General features: G+C 47.6%; 1 protein-coding gene across 1 annotated transcript in view; it reads right to left on the bottom strand.

Annotated features, from left to right (window-relative positions):
- CD82 (CD82 molecule) overlaps nt 1-21,765 on the bottom strand; it is a 38,567-nt gene extending 16,802 nt beyond the window's left edge. Inside the window, exons 1-2 of the mRNA XM_066321063.1 lie at nt 21,693-21,765; nt 2,809-2,890 (exon numbers count right to left, since the gene is read on the bottom strand). Of these exons, the coding sequence (XP_066177160.1) occupies nt 2,809-2,871 (63 nt within the window). The 5' untranslated portion in view covers nt 2,872-2,890; nt 21,693-21,765. The remainder of the gene's footprint in view (nt 1-2,808; nt 2,891-21,692) is intronic.
- Nucleotides 21,766-22,136: the final 371 nt, after the last annotated feature.

Below are 22,136 nucleotides of genomic sequence, written 5' to 3'. Positions count from 1 at the left end.
GTCTTGCAGAGCTGTTTTCCCTTTAAGTGCATGTGATGCAGCACGTGTCTGCTAGCCAAGAAGGCAGACATGTTAAATTCTGATTAGGAAACTAAGATTATACTCCAAGCTTATCTGGTATCTTCTCTAGCAAGCAGGCGGGCAGTCCAAGTAACCTTCTTCCCTTTAACCAAAGCAGGTCAAACCCTTCCCTGAAGTAAAGCTTCAAGGCTGCAAAATACCACTAAGTCCCTGAACTACTTCAGCTATAGCAAGCGACCTTCTCACAGACCTCCAGCTAAAGAGAAGTGTTATTTCAATAACTAACTTCTAAAAAGAGTCACCAGCATGTCTCTAAAGGCTTAAATCATCAGCAAGGCTGAAGAACACACTTTAGCCAGCAAGGGCTGGCCTGCACAGGGTACAGTCACACAGGCCTTCAGCTCAAGGTCCAAAGCAGACACAGGGCTCTGTCAGCAGCATTGGTGCTCACCTTTGCCCAAGCACTCTCCTCACAAAGCTCAGCAGCTTCAGGAAACCAGCATGAGGCATTCAAAACCTGTGCTGACAGCTCACAACAACCCAATACAAGAAGCTTCTCTGCTAGATTAATATAGCTCTACCACACTGTATCAGTGCAAGAATCACCAACTACTCTCCTCAATCCAGACCTTGAACAATAATAATGGAAAAACATCTCAGCTCAACTACTACCTGTGAGAGGGATGGAGTAACATATGCCACCTTCCCCAACATCTGGCACATGCAAAAAGCCTGCCCTCAGTCAAGACAGAAGCACTTCTTCACTCTAGAGAAGTATCAAGCTCAGCCAGAACACAGTGGCTTTGGAATCTCACTTTGACAGAGCAGTCCAAGGGGAAGACAATGCCTGTGCTGCACAGCAGGGTTAAAGAGCTCATTTAAAGCAGCTTCTCCCCTTAGTCAGCACAGACCTTCTCACAATACATCCTACTCTAAAGTTCTTACTCTCCAGGTCCAGCTCAGTGAATCAGATCAGCTTTCCACAAGAGAGAGGAGGCTGCGTGCTACACCAGACAAGTTGGCTCGGAGCAGGGTGTGTACAAGAAAAAGAACAGTTACTTCAAATCACTTGCCACCCAACAGCAGCTCCCAAACCTTTCCAAGACCCAGAGAGGGATTCAGTGCCTGCCATCCTCGCAGTCTTGCAAAATATAGGAAAGTGCAGAGTGGATGTGGGTCAGCCCAACAAAGCTCAACTATACCTCCTGAGAGCACATCTATCCCCACAGGCTGCCTGCAACCATGCCTGGCTCAGCAGGGCAGGGAGAAAAAGGCAACCTGGAATAAAGATGCCACAATGACCATTAACAGCAGACAGCAGAAACAGTGACAGTGGTGTAAGGTACTGCAGTATTTCAAACTGTCATCTTCCTCCATTCCTATATGCTAGGCTGGCTTTTGTGGAGAGAATTTTCTCTACACAGAGTTTAGCTAATGAACTCAGACCGAGGTTTGGGCATCAAGGAAAACTAGACAGTGGCCAGATACTGGGCCTCAGCAAGACTCAAACACTGTCTTAACAAATACAGCTCTGCTTCTCAGGGTAGACTGGCTGTTATATACTGCTTAAAATTTATCACTTCTTCAAGAGAGAAGAGAGACTGGATGCTGCTATGTGCATAGGAGTCCTGCAATAGTAGGGGAACAGACCTGGACTCAGATAATTTTTCCCATCCTGACAGTGGACTAAATCATACTCAGAAAGACCTAGTGGTACTTGAAATACCTCTCCCTCCCAAGAACCTTTCCCACGGATACTCTGAGCAACCCTGGCTTCGGACCATTAGAGTCCAGTTCGCCACTCTTAGGATGGAAGTAAACACAGATAGCAAAAAACAAGCACAGTAAGCCAAGGGAAATCAGATCCAGATGTGCCTCAAGTTCATCCTGTGTGCTACCAGCACAGTGCAGTCATGCAGAAAGCAGGAGTGAAGCTGTGTGCAGGGACAGACACCAGAAAAAGCAGTGCTCACCTTATCACAGTTCACTTCCCTCCCTTCTCTCCCAGCCTGACCCTTCCTTTTCCTTACACACTGCACAAAGGATAACGATATCAGACAGGCTATTTTCTTGCTGACATGTGAAAAGCTGAAACCTTGCACTTCCCCACTACACCATTCCACTGCAAAAAGGCCTCACCAACAGTACCATCACTGCCCACAGGACACACAATATCTAGGCATCAGAAAGATGCATGCAAGAAGGTGTGTGGCCCTCCTAGACCCAATCTGTTCCAAAAGGAGTTCATGTTTTGCTAAGCCTCACATTTGAAAATAACTGCACCCAGTGGGCGGTTTTATTTCCCCAGACAAGCCTGTCCCAGTCTCCCCCACCTCCCAACTCCATTTCAAACAGGAGACTTGGACTAATTCATCTTTTCACAAATCAAAAACAGCCGTTGGGACTCAAACAAAATTAGAGTTGTTCTTTGAAGCCTGGCTGGCCTATTTAGGAGGGCACTGCCATAACTTGGCAGGTTTTGTAGCTTTGCTGCTCAGGGACAGTTCAGCTGCTGCTCCAGATGTGTCAGAGAAAGTAGTTACAACTACTCTCCTTCCAGAAAGAACCCACAACTCCTCCCTTCCCAATGCAGGAATGGAGCTGTGTGCAGCAGGTGGCTACTGAGAGTGGAGCTGCTTGGCACACCTGAGACACACACAGCAGCTCTGACATGCCTCAGTTTCAGGGGTCCCCTCCCTCCTTCCAAAACTGTGGCCATATTATTTAATAAAAGCTAGCTTTGGTCCAGGCCTTCTTTCTTACTCCACAGATGCTCAAAATACTTACAAGGAACAGAAGATTGAAAAGGAAGAGGAAGTACTTGGTGACTTTTAGGCAGCCAGACCCCATCTTCTTTCACTTACGGGACCTAAGGGGAAAACAGACAATGAGTTATGTTACAGACAGGCCCTCTGGGCAGCTTCAGAGAAACACCCTTACCCTGTGCAGAGCTCTGGATCATCTGGTGGGCCCCAGAGCACATGCACAGAATATTTCAGCACAAAATGGCAGAGTTGCCTTTTCAGGACAGTAAAACAGGACACCACACTATAGTCACTGCTGCCAAGATCTCCTGGAGAGTGACACAGAGCTATCAGCAGTTACAGAAGAGATTTAATCACAAATACGCTGATAATTCTATCACTATTTATATGGACTTTGCAATAGTAACATCAATCAAAACACCAACCCCAGCTACTGCTCTTGGTGGTGAAAAGTGATGCAAGGTACTTCAATTCCCTGACAGCAGTAAAAGAGATGCAGGGAGCTTCTGGAGCAACATAGATTATTAAAGGCAACAGAGATTATTAAGGGGCTGAAGCACCTCTCTTATAAGGACAGGCTGCAAGAGTAAGACCTGTTCAGCCTAGAGAAGAGATGACTGAGAGGGGACCTCATCAATGTCTATCAGTATCTGAAAGAAGGTGTCAGAGGAAGAACCAGGTTCTGCTTGCTGGTGCCAAGCAACAGGACAAGAAGCAACAGGCAGAAAATGATGCACAGGAAGTTCCACCTGAACATGAGGAAGAACGTCTTTGCTGTGCATGTGACCACACATCAGAATAGATTGCCCAGAGAGGATGTGCGATCTCCCTCACTGAAGATACTCAAGAAGCATCTGGATGCAACCCTGTGTCATATGCTCTTGGATGACCCTGCCGGAACAGGGAGGTTTGGACCAGATGACCACTGTGGTCCCTTCCAACCTGACCCATTCTGTGGTTCTGTCAGCTTTCCTGCTTCTCCTTCCTGCCCCAGACTCAGTTGTTTCCTACATGAAAACAGAGAACTTTTAACTTCCTTTAAATTTGCTGTACCAAGCTCCTTGCTCCCAACACACCATGCCACTTCAAGAATCACCAGCCAGAGGAGCAGCAATACCAGGCTGGGGTCACCAGCCTGGCCTGGGAAGAAATAGCCCCAGAGAGAGTAAGGTCAGCAAGGTTCTCTGCTGTCAGCCTGCATGTACCAAGGATCACCGGAGCCCAGCCCGTTCTTTTGTTTCATCAAAGGCTTTTGCATAATCCTATTAAATATTTAGGTTAACTCTGGAGCTAAACTAGTATGTGGGCCTTGTTATAACTGGCTAGCCTTCGCAACAAGCAATGGTCGCCTTCAAACTACCAGGAGAGAGCAAAAGTCTGAACTCTGTGGCTCAAGTTGCTGCTCTAACTTCAAAGAATGCCATGGCTAGAGACTATGCTAAGCCCATCACTGCACAGCACCCAGCAAGATGTTATTGAGATGGAAGCAGCAGAGATATAAAATGTCAGCCAGCTCTGCTACAGACTGATCTCACATCTCATCTGTATAGCAATCATTGCACCTAAGGGGCTCTTAGCAACATCTCAGTCAGTTTTTCTTCAGTTACCTCCTCAGGTTAACTTTTCAGAGGCCATAAAGCCAGTTGCACCCAAAAGTAGGTCCTTCAAATGAGCCACGGAAAAGTCCTGTAATAGTTTCTGGTCCATATGTACAACCAAATATCAAACACCACACAGCATTCCCATTTTCAGTGCCCCTGGGTGCAGCCATCACCATCAGTTGACTCTGTTCCAGCACAGATGCACTATACAATAGCTGCATCACTACCAATCTAGGGAAAGGGAATGAAGGCTCTCTGTCTGTTAGCAGAATTCCTCCTTTCCTCTGTGGGAGAAATGCTCTCTCAGGCCCCTAGTCCTGGAAGGTAAGCCTTCCAACACCTAAGGCTGCACTTGGAGAGGATAACTAAGATGTAAATTTTCCCATCCCGCTGGCTTCCTTCCTGGCTTCACCACGAACACATCTCCCCTTAACAGGATCACAAACTGGAGCCTGGCGGTCTAACCAGAACACGAAGGTAGCCAGACCCCTAGGCAATGATGAATTTCTGTGGGGGTTACAAATGCTTTTCTCTTCTCTAACCTAGCCAAGAACTAGGCTAGGTAACAACTTCCTGCACAATGCACCGGACTTCTTACCTTAAGACATCTAATCCCAGGTGCAATCCTCCTAATTTTCAAACTGGAGGGGCAAGTGCCAGTACTCGCTGACTTGCTTCCTAGCCCTTAAAGCCATATGCTGCCTATTCGAACTCTGCCCACACCGTTTTGATTTGTCAGGAAAACAGATTTGCAAAGCTGTTAGGACCTTTATAAAAATAATTTCAGCTAATTAAGCAGCAAAGCAAGTTTACTGTGGAAGAAGATATGCCTGAGGTAACAAGAGTAAAATATTGCTTTCAGGGCTCTTCTACTCCTAGCTATTTGTTAAAGACATACCATCTACAAAGTTTATTAAAAAGAAACCCCAAAACAAACAACAAACCCCAACTGTGCATTACAGCATTATGCACCATTCTCTCCTTGCCACAGGAGAGAACATATCTCTTTCACAGCTCCTAGCTATAAAGTAATTCAAAATATAGTTTTCATGTCAGAAGAGAAAAAGGGTCTTAAGGTTTTGCTTTGAGCTTTTACAATACTTTAGCGCTCTACTGAAATATTACAGAATTTCCAGTTCTCCATTCTTTGCAAATTAACTTTTTTTTGTCCACTACATCAATGAAACTCCTCAAAACTTCATCTTCTGAAATTGCACAGTCATAAGATTAGCAACACTGTCATACAGTAGAAGCAAAAACGCAACAAAATTTGAGATAGGTCAGATTTGGAAGCAGATGAACTTGGAGTTATCACAACCAGGCATATCCACAGGCCACTTGGCAGCAAAAAGCCAACATAAGTGCCATAGCTTGTGCTGCAGTAAAATCTGAAGTTTGCCTTCTGAAATTGGTCAAATTTTGAGCCTTAATGTCTTGTAGCAGTGCATGTAGAGGTTAAATACATCTGCAGCTTTCAAATTCCATTAATTGTCCACAATTATTTGTTTTTCCCTCTACCTGTCCACTCCTACTTGCTTTGACTGTTTGAATTTTCATCCCCAAACAGCAACGCCCACTCTTTTCAACAATCCTGTACCTACACATCCAAATTTTCCCTGTCATTCTCCAGACTGATGTCAGCTCTGCAGAGGATTTTCCAAGACACCATCAGCTTGCAGAATGGCATTTCTTCCAACCTCTCCTTCTCTATCTTGTAAAGATATGCAGGATTATTCATGCAGCGTGTTGCTTTGGGGCCCTACTGCCATAGAAACTTGGTTGCCAACACAGCCTGGTCAGCTGCTGTGAAGTTGATCTGGGGTGTTTCTTAGCCCAGGTTCAGTTCCTGGACCTGAAGGGAGAACTAATTCCAGGAAGGCATCAATTGATTTAGAACTCGGTGGTTTCCTATCAGGAAGGAATGGAATGGGTCTTCACAGGCTAGACTGCCATCAGGGGATGGCTTCCTGCACTCTCCATGACCTCCAGCTCTCAGGCTCATCGTTCTCCCAGCAACAGCAATGACCTGTATGTAGAGCAGGAACATCAAATCCAGGACATGTGTGCCTGAGGAGATGAGACAGAGGCCTGCTTTGTTAGCAACTGCAGAGGAGCCCTGTCACAGCTCAGAGATTAACTTATTTTTGTCATAGGAGCCTGTGAAACTCCCAGTCCCCCTCCTGTAAAAGGTGACCCCAGAGAAGGACAGGTGATATGAGGAGAGCTGAATACCTCTGCTTCCTGACCTCACCACTGGCCACAGAAGCAGGAAGGGGAAAATTCATGCACAGACATTCTAACCACATCAGTCAAGGGGCAGAGAGGCTAAGTTAATTTTTAATTGCACTCTGCTCTACTGAAATAGAGCTTGTAATGCCTCCACCCAGCAAGCACTGCATGCTTAGTGCTTAGTGAAGTTTATGATATCTGGCCCAGGCTGGTGCTGTACATGCCTGGGCCACGCAGCTCTGCTGGGAAAGGGCTGAGCCCTTCTCTGCAGCACACCTTTGTACTCACTCCACAGCTTTCTTCCTGATGAGCTCTGGCAGCCGAAACACCTCAGCTGTCAAATTACCATACAGCACAAAAAGGGTGCTCATTTATGAGTGCAATGAAAGAAAAGGAACAATCACAAAACAAACCAGAGCAGAACAGTGGTGGAAATCACTGTCTCAGTAGATTTACAAAAAAGTGCAAAGTTCATGCAAACTCTTAAGGACAGCACACATGTTCCCAAGAGCACTGAGCCCTGACAGTCAGTCCCAATATTCCAACTCAGGTAAAGAGGGGTGCACATTTGACTGCATCTATATAGCCTGAGGGTGCTGCCCCCTCTTTGCCAGATCCTTTTGCTTAAGGACAGGAAACGGCTGGTTACAAAGAAGCTGCAGGTTATTTCTGTGCACTCTGACCAGCTGCTCCCCACCACCACCCCTCAAGCTCTAACATCAAGGGAGATAAAACAAATGCAGACCCTACAGGACCCACTACTACCAGGTTCTATGAGGCTAGAATGAGATCAAACCAGCATCAGACTCGGCTTTCACAAGTTGCTATTTCCCTTACTCCCAAAAACACCTCAAATGCCCCGTAAGGTTGGTATGCTGGTTCAGTTCTGTTATCCCTCCTGCTTGCTCAAGGAGAAACTTCCAGTTTGACAGACGCAGAAATGCAGCAGCCAGCACTACAAACTAAGGTTCTGCAACATACCCTAAGGCGATGTGATCGTCCTTCACATCTTGCATCTGATGTGGAAGGTGGGATCTTTGGGTGAAAGCCCAGCTGGTCCACTGAATAACCTCCAAAGCAGCCTCAGCTGACCTCAAGCACTGCAGGTGCTTCTTGACACAAGCAAGCATCAAGCATCATCTTCCTCACTTACCTAAGTCTTACACATTGCAACAGGTAATTTCCCTCAAGACATTACAAGGCAGGACACTTAAAATATCTAAAGCTGTCCCTGATTTGGTGTCACCTCCCTGTCTTTTCTTTCTCACACCACAACATTGACCAAAGTTAGGTGGGTTCATTTGCAGACAGAATGACCATGAAACCCTGGAGATGGAGGAGCTCCTACTGCTGTACTCAGGTTGCATAACTGGCTTCCTCTGCACAAAGCAACTAGCAGGTGTTCCTAGGAAGGGATCAGCATGCTGCTGGTTCCATAAAGATGTTTATCTGCACAGTAATTTGCATGAGGGTGAGGCCATTTTGAAGGCCAGTGTAGTTACTTTTTGCAGTGTTATCCCAGTCCAGAAGCCAGAACCAGACTAGACATATAGCTGCACAGAGACCCACAGAAGCCAGCACACTAAAGTTGCTCACTAAATGGCCTCTTTTCAGCTCCAAGGCAGCCATCCTCATGCAGGAGAGATGGGAAGGAGCAGCTCAAAAAGTCGTGGGGCAGAGGAGGAAATAGGTTATTCTTTGCAGGATTCTGAGCCCTTGCAGCCCAAAGCCCAGCTACTTCTCTACCCATGCACATGCAGAACAGACATTTGGCAATCAGAAAGTCCCCCGATCATGACTGATGAGACAGGACAGCTTCACACAACAGTACCAGTTAATGAACAATGGCATAGTTACTAAGTCTCCTGTTAACCAAGTACATCACTGCCCTCAGGGCAGGGACTGTAAGTTACAGCCCCATCAACATACAAAGAATATCCTAAAGAGTTCATCTTGTTGACGTTAATATATAAAGGCCTTGGACTTTCAGTACACCTAGGAGGTACATCTTGTCTCTGGGAAGCAAATAACCACAGAGCTGATGAATGACCCAAGTCTGAATTCACTGAACTTTCCTTTAAGCTTCACTGAGATAATACCAGCTGTGTAGCGACCTTGAAAACATAAACAAGATTATGTTTGTCGTGGAGATTTTCCAAATAGCATCTCTTCACAAGTTACAATGGAAGGATTGAGAGAGAAGTTGAAGCCTAAAAATTAAGGTATATACATTATGTATTTTATATATTTATATATATATATATATACACCTGTATCTCAGTGCTGCAGCTACAGTCTCCTTCTGAAGGGAAGTGTCAGTACAAAGTAGAAAAGTATTTCTGCATATTACAAATTTTGAAAACAGAACAAACCAGACCCTCTCTTATTCCACCTACTACTAGAGACAGTTTCTTCTTATGCAGAAGTAATTTTCTTCAAGGGTAGAGGAGATGGTCTGAGGGCTATGCACAGAAAGACCAGCACAGCTACATCACCCTGGAAACTGCAGCACCACATTTAATGATCTGCAAACTTCAAATGATCAGCACAGACACGTACAGTGAGACCCCAACAGCATCTGCAAGACAATCTGCAGGACAGAGACTCAAACATGCATGCAGTCCCTATGCATTCGCTACTCCTGGGGCAGAGGGAGCAGATTAGAGCAAGGCAACAACTGGCTGCCAGTACTGCAGAAATACCACTGGAAAGAACAGATTTCTCAGGAACAGTTTCTGAGGGAACTTACCAGCTCACACTGCAAAGGTAGACTTGCTACTGGTGCATATGGTAAGACATTCAGCTTTTCTGACTGACTCTTGTAGTTAATATACTGTAGTGTGAATTATCTGACTAGTAACTGCATTCTCCAGAAAGATCCTGGATTAGAAAGCACCCATAGGACTTCCTATGATGGCACAGATTTTTCTGTATGTTTTATCACAGCAAGCACACGTCGTGTATTTTGCAAAAAGGAAATGCGCATTTAAGAAATGTTCTTCTGATGTGCTCGACGGGAAGTGATCAGATATTTACAAACCACTATCATATCGTTAAAAAGAAACAAAGCCCACAGTTCAGTATCAAAGACCAGCAGAGGTTTTAGAAGCTGTTTTTTTTATCTCTGTATTTATAAGCAATGTAACACGTTTTGAGAACATCTGGCCTTCACTTCAGTTTGAAAGCCAACATTTAAGTAGGTCTTCAGTCCCTACAACTGGCAAATTGAGAAAGTTCTTTGCTATTTTCAGCCTACACACTCATGCTTGCACAGCATGACAGTATTTGCAGGACAGCATTTCTCTGCTTTAAGTAAAACTTTCCATACATCAAGATGAGAGATAGAACTCTGCCAAAAAATGGGAGGAAAAAACCAACCCCAAACTCCACAAATTGTCCCACAAGTCATTTGATCCTCCTTTCCCCTTAAAAAAAAAAAAAAAAGGCGAGAAGAAATTAATCAACTTACCAAAAATAGCAGACAGAAGAAATAGCCAAAAGTACAGTTTAGTGGACTTTCTCTTTTTAATTACCACGTATTAGAATGCTGGTTGTGCAACAAGCTCTGCAGGTCAGGTCCAGAAAGAGGTCTCCACACTGACTAAAGCCAGCACACAATGCAGTAAAAATGCAGAGTTTTCACAAAACTGGTTGGGCAACTCTGTCACTTGACTACATTGGCTCTTTAATCGCTTCAATAACAAGACCAGCTCAGCTTTGTTTCCTGCACTTGGAGCTGCCAGGCTGCAAACCTAACCTCTGAAATGGATGTGCCCACCAGTTCCCACATATGTCAGTGGCACCAGTGTGTCAAAAGCAGTCCCCCTGCTCTGGCCTGCCCCACACCTCCCCATAGAGGAGCAAAACCTGTGAGCAGGACGTGCTCTCCAAACTGCAGGAGGGTGACCAGCACAGACAAGGAGCATTCTGCTTGTGCTCTGGTAAACTTCTCCCCAGCACAGTTCTGCAGCACAGGGGATGCTTCTGTTTCCTTGTGCCAGTCATCAACCTGGAAATCCCAGGTGCAAGTACCTGCACAGGCCAGGGTCCCCTCCCTCCCTTCTCATGCAAGCAATGCCTTGGAGGTGAACAGATCTCCTCCAAGGAGTTGCACAATACCCATCCCAATGCTACTTGGCTTGGTGACACCTTCCTCAGATTTGGCAGCTTTTTACCCCTGCCAGAGCACCCAAAAGCTACCACAATCCAGGCAGGAAGAAAGCCTTTTTTTCTATTTTATGAAACAGCAGCAGAGATTGTGAGACTTAGGTAGGAGTCAGGTAGTATAACTGATTTTTATCTTTCCTGCTTCCTCCTCCCATAAAATGCAAGAGGTCAAGGTCAAGGACTTTTTACTGTAAATTTCCCTTTCCAAACAAACTGCTTTTCAGTTACTTCCATTTTCTCAGATGCTAGGGCAAATAACTAATAGGTGATTAGATTCACCACACCCATGACAAACATGTTGCTGAGAAGTTACAGCACCAGCTTGACCTGGGAAATGAGATTTCCTACTCTCTTGGTTCTTTTCAGGAAATAGCAGAGAAAGTAGTTTTATTTCAAGAGCAAGAAGTTTTCCACAGCTTATCGACTTGTGCAGCACTTAAACAACTTCTCTCTCCACCTCCCCTCTCCCCTGTGAGAGTCTTCAGAGCACACATCTCCACAGACAGGTGGATGGGGCTGAGCAGAGCTCAGCACCTGGCATAGGAAGGAAGCTGAGCTAACTCACCACTGCTCCCAGTAATTGCAGGCTCTCCTGGAGTTCATTTCATAGCTGAAGCCAGACACTTCTAGAAGTCAAAGCACTAGAGACTGCCTACTCAGAAGGGCATAGGGCAATGAGCACTCCCTTGTTCTTCTCAGATTAAACCTCTGGAGGAGTTCACCCTGCCAAACTACCTGACTCACCAGAGCAGCTCACAGCCCACCGGAGGATAGAAGTGTCTCCTGCCACCAGGATTCTCCCTAAGACCTCTCCCCCTAGAGTACACCCACATGGCCTCAAGTGGAAGAAAGAAAAAAGGAAACAACAAAGAAACCAAAAACCCAAAACCCACCACAAAGCAAACAGAAGAGGCCTCTGGCTTGTTATTCCAAATGACTGTGAAGCTTTAGAATTAAGTAATCTTCCTTGAGCAACAGAAGAGACAGGCTAGTAGTCTACTTTAATCATATCACATGCTTTGTATCAGATCCTTTACAGATAGCATGGCACTGATCTAAAGACGCTGAAGTTTTAACCCTTTAGCCCACAGATTAAGTAGAACTGGAAGAGCACTGCAAACCCATCATGACTGGAAAGAGAAAAGAAGTCCTTCTGGCACAGGAAAGGGCCTCAGGCCACAAGGGGATACATCTTTTGGCACTTACCAGAAACGGTCCTTTTACTATCTGTAATTTTAGGAAACTTTGGTTCAGCCAAATAGAGCATTCGCTAATATGTAGCTACCTAAACCACTCCTGTGCCCCTGCTAGTACACTGGCAATGCTACACGAGACTCCAGAGCAGAAGCTGTGACCATCTCCCCACTCTTCTGCAAGGTCTGCCCTACCATCACCACGGGCCTCCAATCTGAAGGCCCCACTGCAGGCTGACAGTACAGAAATCAGAAGTAAAAGATTCCTGCTTTTTTAGATTTTCACACAAAGTACCTCATGATCTCTCCCAGATTTGCATAGCAGGGAAGACAAGGGAGGCAACTCAGCCAAACCATTTGTTACAAGCAGACAGGGCCAGCTGAGCCTGGGGCCTCCAATCTCAGTGGAACAGGATCACTCACACTGTGGCAGCAGTGGCACAGCCACAGAAGGTTACTCCCGGACCCAGCCTCTGCCCCAGAAGATGCTGTACTTCCACCAGACCACCCCAGGGTCACAGGAGACCTTGTGCCCTGCTGGAGCATGGTCTGCCCTGCTGACAAGGGGAGCACTGTCACAGACAGTCTGAGCACGAACGTTTCACAACATCCTGAGTTTCATGCCACAGATGCCACTTGACACTACCAAAGGGTACGAATGAAAAGAAAAAGCCAGAACTATAAAAAGCTCCTGCGGAAGATATTCTGACTCAAGCGGCCCCTGTTTCCAAAATGATGACATACAGAGGGCAGGAGGGCAATAAAAGCCCTAAAGTGCAGGACTTTAAACCACAGATATTTTGAGTCATTTCTGCTATTCAAGAATATTCACCTCAACCACATTTTCCCCTCTCCAACATCACAGCAAATAATATGAATAGTTTCACAAGTTCTAACTGGTAGCACTGGGCCACAGTAGCCAAACCCCTTGCCACCCTGATCACTCTGAGGATGCAACTCAGAAGCTATTTCAAACCTTGCACTGGAACAGTCAGTCCGAACAGGGGCTGCTGAACAGTCTCTCAGATGTACAGCAGCATTGTCTAGCACTTTTTCCTTTCACCTTTAGAGAACACTCTCCTCATGCCAAGCTCTTCCAACAGAAGACAGAAAATGGAAAAGAAAGCAACATTGTACAGCAGTAAAGAGCAACGCTGTGAGGAGCTGGAATAACACAGCATGAGCTGTTACAGAAGCTGCAGCGAAGCTGCTTTGTTCCCAGGCTAAGCATTTTAGGAAGTGAAATGCCACAAAAAGAAATCTCAGTGGACAAGGCTGGAAAACAAAGGAGTTCTCTAGAAAACACTTAGCCAGCTGGAAGAGATACCCAAAAACTTTTGGTTGCCCTTCTATGAAGACGGCCCTGAACTCCAAGGCAGGCTGTAATACACAGAGGTGTTTTGCTACTCTGATGATTGTTACATTACCATGCAGGTAATCCCAGCAGAGTTAATTGGAGCAATACAAGAACACTGATTAGTGATAGATCTGCCATCTGCAGTTAAGATCACGCCTCCAACACCAACCCAAAAAAAGAAAATAATCAATCCTTCAAAGTAATACATGTGTAGGTTCTGGACAGAACTGTTTCAAGCCAAGAAGAACAGACATATGGGATAGGTTCCCTAGGAATTTGGCAGTTAAAAAAGACAGCAAGACTTTGAAAAGCTAGATCTGTTTTGGGAAAAAGAGGGGCCTCCTTGGAGTCTGCAGACCTATCCACAGTGGTCTGGAAAATGGGTTCAGCTGAACCTGAACCAAGAGAGGCTGGGTGGCCTTTTCTTTCCTGAAAAGGTCTCCTTTTCTATATTTAGAGCATAAATATTTCAGAAGACTATTTGATGGAAGAATACTAGAAGAATAAGATGGAAAAGAGTAGTTCAGAGGTATTTACTTTAAAATAAGAAAGAACCCAGAATAACTAATTTACAAATAATCCAATGAGCCTCAGTGCAGACATAAATGCTCCCATTTCAGGGAGAAAAAAAAAAGCAGGCCGTTTCATCATTAATCAGTAAACTATGATCGAGGCTAAGACTACTTTTTAATAGGATTGCAGACACAATTTTTTCTTACCTGCCTCTATCCCACTGCATTGTTGTCTTTCCCCCCACAGCTCACCTGGCTTTACTTTACATTAGGTCCACAATTCTTAATCAAGCCAAACTCATCAATCACCTAAAACTACAGCAAGGGGTCTCATGCATGCTACCTGGGCAGGTCATGGTTATCACACATCATGGTTCCCTCTGGCCCAGCATACACATCCACCCCTCGCTTTTGCAGCAGCCTGAAACCCAGCCCAGCAAAGCCCCACTGCCTGCTCCTCCTTGATGGGAGGCTGCCAGCAGGAGAACCACCCACCACAGGGCAGCAGGGCTCTCCACTGAGATCCTGGGCACAGGAATAACCATCATACAGCACAACAGTAACACAGCTGCTGACCTGGCTCAGCTCACACATGGCTGCACAGGCTGTTCTTCCTGACAGCAAACACCCTGTGGCAAAGGCTGTCTCTCTTCTGGGCAAACAAGGAGCAACTGTTCAGGTTCCCATGGGACAGCACTGGGTGCATGGCCATCTACTTACACACCCACGTGTGGGTCTTGCCAGTGGCTGATAGCTGGGATAGGAAGAAGTTTCGTATCTGCCTGAAGCTACACAAAGCAGGAACCTAGTGTTTTACTGCAGGATCAAGTCTAAATCACTGCCACAACAGCCTTCAAAGCTGCAACACCATGAACTGGTAATGACTGATAAAGACTGCAGCATCAAATCAAAGAAGCCTTTGAGGTCTTCGACTTGGGAATTAAAGCACCTTGCCATTCCTCAAAATAGCCCTTCCTTGAAACAGTCCCTTCTGCCAAGGCAACAGCCAGTTTGATGCAGTTTTTGACATTAAAATTTCCCATGAAGTTATGGCAACTGCATTTTTGTCACCTCAGATTCATTCCAGGAAGCCATGAGTCACAACATCTCCCCCAGGAAGAAAGGGTGAGAGGAAACTCTGATATTTCAGGTGCTCTCACATCAGCAGCTGTGGGCATCACTTCCAACCTCTGAGGAGCAGACAGGACCACCCCCATTTTAGCTGCACTCCCACAAGGTATTCTCACCCTTGGGAGGATCTGGGGCAAAGGAGCTGCTGAGCTCTGTGCACGGAGAGCAGCCACCCCTGCAGCAAGTCCCACCAAGGGGCTGGGGCTCACTTGCAAGGCTGAGCTATCCACTCCCCCACACCATAAGCTTGCAGAAAGTTTTCTTGTACCTGCAGCCTCTCCAGAGAAGTGCAGCAGACCCCTTGGGAACCAGGGAAGGGCTGTACCTTCACCTTGTCTCACATGGCTCACCAGGGCTCCTCCACACAGCTGTGGTCTAGCACTGTTCCACACAGCAGCTGCCGAGCGCAAGTCTTCTCTAATTAAAAGAGCTTCCTCGGGGAATAGGCAGATCTACTGCACAACTCAGAGTGCTCTTAAGTTATTCCGTGTGCATAGCTACAAGCTGGCATTAGAAAGGGAACTGAATGCAAAGAAGAGTCCAGCACCTTCTTAGGCTGTTGGAAAAGCACATTTAGGCAGCTGGAGTTTTGTCTAGATACTCTCTCCCTCGAAAGACTTCAGATGTGAGCATAATTAGAACTCCTACTTGCATTTTAAGCCCCAGTTTCTTCAAGCATGCTGCAGAATAGTTCCCACATCTGTTTGGTCAGTGTAAAATACAAGGCAGTAGCAAGGGCAAACAGCCTTGCTAACCTGCAGGTCAGCAGTCTGTCTCCCTAATCCAAGTCCTGCTCAGCTTCTGTGCTTTACATGTAGCCTAGCTCTGACACAGAAGAAAGGGATAAGGGGACTAGAGGCAAAGGAAGTACACTGGGAAGTTGAGCACATTCCAGCAAAGCCACTCAAGACTGACTCATCACCAGCAATTTCAATCCACGACAGACACATGACCAGTTCCACAGCAGGCAAGAGGATGTTTTGTGCCATAGCACCACATGAAAAATGCCCCAGAACCAATGAATCCCTAGAGCCAGTGTCCTGTAACCACACCAGCCAGAAAAAGCACCCTTTTATGCAAAGAGTACTCTACAAATTAATTGATTACACGCAGAGAGGAGAGGAACAGAGCAGTCTGCATGGTGACTTTGGAAAGTAGGCATGTTAGCTCTGGGGGCAATAGTCAAAAAAAAAAAAAAACCCTTGATATTGCCACCACTGAATAAAGAACTTCTTTTCAATTTCTTTCCACACACATTCCAAGTTATGTTAAGTAAGCCATTTGCAGGACCAAGGAGAAACCAGGGGAAAAAAAAAAAAAAAGTAGGAAGGGAATAAGACTCCTAACTTTTTCCTCTATTACTAGAACACCTAGAAATGGAAATGCCACAAAAAGTATAGAAACTTCCCTGGAAAGGTCTAACTAGAGCACTGAGGCACTTTGTGCAGTTGTAGAGATAATCTAGTCAATTTAGACTTCGCAATTGATTCCCAACAGAACTGCTAACCATCTGTCACAGGAGACATATCAGCTCTGGGCATTTAGGATTTCCATGTTCTTATATTATGGGATAACAGTAGCAGCCCTTGAAGTCCTAGTCAAGTACCAAGACACCCTTTCCACACGTGCCCTGCATGCTGTCCCAGAAGTTCTGCACCAACACAGCTCATTTGGTGGCCCCACAACCACCTAATGCACAGAACCCCAGAGACAGCTCACTCGAACCTGTGCCAGTCTGCTGCACCAGCCTAAGCAAAACCAGCACCCTGGAGCAGGCTGCTTTTAAAACTAGACAGACAAGGTGCTGCATGAAGCCTCTCCTGAAGAGGCAGCAGCTGACAGCATCAAATTCCTGTGTTGTCCCTTGAACCCATCCTGGTGAGGGCACAGAAACCTCACAGGTCACAGAGGCAGTGAGCAAAGCAAGGTGCTGGAACAGAATATGGTCAGATCCAGTGACTGTGAACCCTTTTCCAGAACAACTCTGGTAACCAGCCTCCTTCATTTCCAACAGGCAAAGCTACCTTTACAGCATATTCAGTCCCTGCTGTGCAAACCCCCCTAAGATAATGCCTTTCCCAAACTACCTCCTTGGCAATGGATGGGGAGCAGGAGGGACCAAAGGCAGTTCCCAGCTCCAGCTGTGGGAAGATCAGCTCAACTCAAGGTGCCTGGCTGCAGCTCTGACAGCTCATCTGTTCTTTTGCTTGTGTCTGAAGCAGACTTGTTTTGCCTACAAAGGGAACTCCCCATTATATAACTTCAAATCTTCAGGCTGCTGGATATCCTAATGTATACAGTTCATCCCAGATCAGCATTTCTCCAGTACACATGGCCATGGGATTATCATCATACTGGAAGAGATCAGCAATCTGCTTACAGCTCAGTAGCAATTTTGTAGTAAAGGGTGAAGCTCTTTCATGATGCATCTGCCTCAAGGCCGTGCTGCAAAGCAACAATAATCAGCAACACACCAGCATCCTTAACAAATTCCACCAGTACTTCACTTATGTGCAAGGCTCTTCCTCTGGTCCTTCTCAGATTCTTAAAGACAGACAGGGCCCTTACCACACCAGCAACTTTCAGAAATTAAGTACATGCACTGGACTTTGGTTTGACTTGTTTTTAAATGGTGGTGTCCCAGTACGTGATGCCCCAGTTCTGAAGCTCCATCAAGGAGACAAAGAACTAGAGCAGTCAGCCAGACAGCTGTGCACACACCTCTTCCCTGTTCCCAGCTTAGTCTCCTTCCCTTTTCCTCCCTGTATCTACCTTGGATGAGCCACAAAGCACCCAGCTTCCCTGGCTCTCTGGTGTTCAAAAAGACACATGCTTGGGTTCAGACTCTGCAGTCTCCAATCCTTGTTCCCATCCCTGTAGGCTACTGTTTTATTCCCTTTTTCTTCTGTGCTCAGCCAGGCAGTCCTTCTGCAGAGCTGCTCACAGTAACGCCTCATCTTTCTTCCACAAAATTAGCTAGCTCTGAATCTGACAGCGCACACAAGAAGTGATTTAAGCAGTCTCCACTACGCAGTTCCTTTGCTTCCCTTATTACCCCATCTAGACTGAAGTCAGCCATTAACTGCTTCAGTGTTTCCAAGGCCTGATAGCCCAGGGAGCTTCCAGCAAACAGGCTCTGCCATCGGCCAAACAGCCGTCAAGGAACTGCTGGCACTGACTGTACCTCCTATATTATTCCTTTGACCATGCCAAGAGAGCCTGTAATTTTTAGCCTTTCCTCCATTTCATTCCCACTAAGAATACAGAAGAGCCAAAAAGAGACAGAGGTGGTTAGGTAATAATTGCATCTCATTACACAGCTGCTAAAGGAAAGGTGGCTCGTTCAGCCATCCCTTCACACGTATGTCATTAACCTGTAGCCTGCAGAAAGCTCCAATCCCACATTCCTCCAAGAGATGCATTAGTGCAAGGACACAGTTTATTTCTTTGCCCATTAAAGCTGACAACCCCATGGTGGTGGGCAGGCTACTGGGCCCAGCTACCCCTTTGCTGTGCTAAAGGACTCCAAATCTCTGCATGCCGTGATCCATGTTCAGAGACAAATTAAGGCAGGGAAGGAGAAGAAGGGGATACAGATGTCATGCTCCTATTTTGAGAGGTGAAGTTAAGGCACTCTAGAGTGCATGCCATAATTCCTGGCAGTAATAGGTTAGTTTTGGTGCACATAAGTTTTTCCACAATGGAAACTGAGAAGTGCAAGAAGGCTGTGGCTCCAATTACCCCTTGTTGCACAGGCCCACTGGAAATACTGCTACCTCTTCCAGCCTTCCGAGCTACTCAGAGACTGTCCTGACAGACCCACCCCCTCTAGCACCTCCCACTCAGCAGCCAAGGAAAACCAGACCGGGGAAAAAAGCGGCTGCCACGCCACAGGCACGATTAAAGTAGAGCAATAATTACTGCTTCAGATAGCGTGGGGCATGATCCAAGTCCCAGCACCCCCCTGGCATTCCCATAACAGAACCCTACCCCATCAGTGCCCAGAGGTCTCTGTGGCAATGCCTTTTGCCTGTGCTGTGTGCTTCCTGCTGTAACAATGCCAGCAGGCATCAAGAACCACAGCCATAGTTTGAAAAGTACCCTGGGGCCTGTGGTTACCAGAGGTCTGCAAAACTCCCACCTGCATCCCTCTGACTTAAACACTTACTGGATGAACACCTGCAGTCCTGGGTAGACCCTTCCCACCTTACAGCTGTGAGACCAGGACACGGAGAAACAGAAGTGATAAAACCTTTCCTTGGTTACAGTCAGATGAGAAATTTCATGTGAAACCTCCCCTAGCACTTCCAAGAGCTTGAAGCAGAGTGGTTTGAGTAGCAGGGACAATAAAACCTCCGTGGAGCTGTGGGAAGGCCTCGTTAGAGCATTTCCTGCACCAGCTTACAGTTGTAGGTCACACTACACCTGCCTGTCACCCGGGAACTAAAATAGAGACAATACAGTAACGAGGAGAGTCCAGATGAGGCACATCATTAAAGCCGCTAAATCCTCTTAGGGGAGGAGCTCCCATGCAGCAGGACAGAGATTGCCCACAAGGGAGGGCTTTCTCCAGGCACTCAGCCTGAGGCTTGCTCTATTTCTGTTGCACGCAGGTAAGAAGCTGAAAAAACGCTGCAAGACTTCGCCCAGCCCTGCAGCACAGGGATGAGAATGCCGTCTCAGCAGCCCCAGAGCCCTTGACAAGGATGGAGAAGGCCAGCCAGGGAAGGGTTTATGTCCAAAGAGGCTACACCAAGCGAGGACATTTTGGCAGCAAGGTTCTTCTCTGAAAGGGGTGTTAAATGACACAATGTTAGGAGCGAGGAGAGGCTGCTCACTCCCTTGAGCCACTCCAAATCCAAACATAGGCTTACAGAGCAGCTGGCAAAGGTTCTTCTCCTTCTCCTGGTTCTTCCACCCCACCTGTGTGGGCTGCCCAGCATGAACAAGCACCCATGGATTTTTTTTTTTTTTTTTTTTTTAAAGGCGTAACTGCAGGTCTAGGAGTTCCTGCTCCAGTCGAAGGACCAAAAACAAATGTAAATGTTAAAAACTGCCTCACTGTTGCCAGACGTTCTGCTGTGGAACACTGGCAGGTTTTCCGACACCCATGCGGTGATACTGCAGAACAGGTCACTGACTGAACCACCCAGTGCCCTTCTGCCTCATTAACACTTACCTCCCATTTAGTGCTCATGAAGTATTTACTAAGAGCTGAGTAATTTGTCATTTTTACAGTCTGTCATATGCTTGACATCAGCACACTACGGAGACCGCTCCTCGCACTAGATGCCTCCATCTAGATTATCAGATCAGTGTTGCTACACTTTGACCTTGTGGTTCACCAAAATTATTCTAGCCACAGGCTTCTGCTTGAAGGTTCTCATGCAGTGAGCAAGCTTCACAGCAGCACGTTCACATCTCAGGCTTTGAAGGGGATTTTTCTTAAGCTCAAGATGTCTGAGAAAGTTTAAAAAAACTCCAACAGAAAGAAACATGGAGAGGAAGTATCACTGATGGCAGATATGAAGACAGCACTCTCCAGCTGTTCACCCTGGCTTGCACAGAAGTACATGGGTGTTGTCAGAAGCTAACAACCCAGAGACCTCACAAGTGGTGGGATGTTAAGTTCCTGTGAACTCCTACCCTCAACAGCACCTCAAACATTTCTAAGAGCAGCTCTTCTCCGCAGCCACTACCTTTAAGAGCACTGCACCAGGACACTGTCCCTCCCTCGCACAGCTAGGAAGTTTCAAGCTGTCATTTCATACACAAATAAGCTAGAGCTTCTCCAAGACATAGAAACACTTTATTCTAAACTAGCTTTATAATTTACTGAAGCCAATGTTTAGATTTCAGGGTGGTTGGGTTTGGGTTTTTGGTTTGTTATTTTTTTGTACCAAACACCCCATTTTACATGAAAGCATACGCAGCAGAGCTTTAATGCTGTCTCCGGGCAGAATCAGCATGCCTGGAGTGCAACAAGCCGCTATCCCCTTATCAACAGATTTGTTACCAGTAACATCGCCAATGCAATTCGCATTTACAACATCTACCCGGCTGTTGAACTGCAAGCACTGCTCTGAACTCCTCACGAAGATTTTTAAAAGGAAAGAGGGGAAAGGGACACGGCAGGTTGGGCCAGCAGCAGATTTCTGTAGTCGTAATAGGGTAAGACCGCTACAGAAGGATCCAGCCCACATCTTGGAAATCAGTCAAGACAGAGCCGACTGAAGCCAGCTGTATGCCCAGTCTCATCAGCAGGCAGCAGAGGCACTCGGCCGATACCCCCGCACAGCAGCAAGCCGCCGGGCCGCCAGGACCCGCTCCTGCGGGCATCGCGTCCGCTGCCCCAGCCACGGTCTCCCGCAGGTCACACACCGGCTGCCCCAGGGGATCACAGCTCAGCAGTCACACACAGACTCGAGTGTGGAGCGTCCAGCAGCGGCGACTGGCTCCCCGAGAGGCTGCCCCTGCCCCGCTCGCACCCCGCGGGAGGGGCTGCCGACCCGCACTGGGGGCTCCCGCCCCGGCCACCAGAACGCCCCTCAGAAAACCCCCGGGAAGTGCCCGCCGGCCACGGCCCCTGTCCCGCCGCGCCGAGACCCCCGGGGTGGAGGGGAACGGGGTGTCCGGGCGCGGTGGAGGGAGTCCCGGCCGCGCCTCCCGCCCTGTGTCCCCGGCCCCTCTGGGGCGGGCGGCCGCAGCGCGCCTACCTGCTCTGCTCGGCGGGCTGGGCACGGCTGAGCTCGGCGGAGCGCTCCCCCCTCCGCCGATGTGGCCCCGGGGCGGAGCCGGCGGCTGCGTTGAGCCGGCCCCGGGGCGGGCCACCGCCCCCGGCCCTGCCCGGCCCCCGCCGGGCCCTCCGCGGAGCCGGGGGGTCGCCAGGGCCCCGCCGTGCCCGCGGCCGGGGGCTGCGGCGGCCGCCCGGGGCTCCGCGCAGCGGCCGGCTCTGCTCGCTCCTCACGCCGAGTCACACATTTTCCACTGCCCACCTGTGAGGCCTCGGCCGCTGCCTCCTCCTCTGCACCCGAGACCAAGTCACCCCGCTCCGCTCGGGCAGGTGGCCGTGCAGTGCGCTGGGGCCCTTTGCCCTGCTCGCTGCACTTGCCCTGAGCCCGTCTCCTCCCGCGAGCCCCCTGTCTGGCCCATCAAGTAGG

The sequence above is a fragment of the Sylvia atricapilla genome, chromosome 6 (genome assembly GCF_009819655.1).
Source record: "Sylvia atricapilla isolate bSylAtr1 chromosome 6, bSylAtr1.pri, whole genome shotgun sequence".
Classification (NCBI taxonomy): domain Eukaryota; kingdom Metazoa; phylum Chordata; class Aves; order Passeriformes; family Sylviidae; genus Sylvia; species Sylvia atricapilla.
The sequence above is the reverse complement of the archived record's forward strand: the minus strand, read 5'-3'. Positions and strand labels throughout refer to the sequence as shown.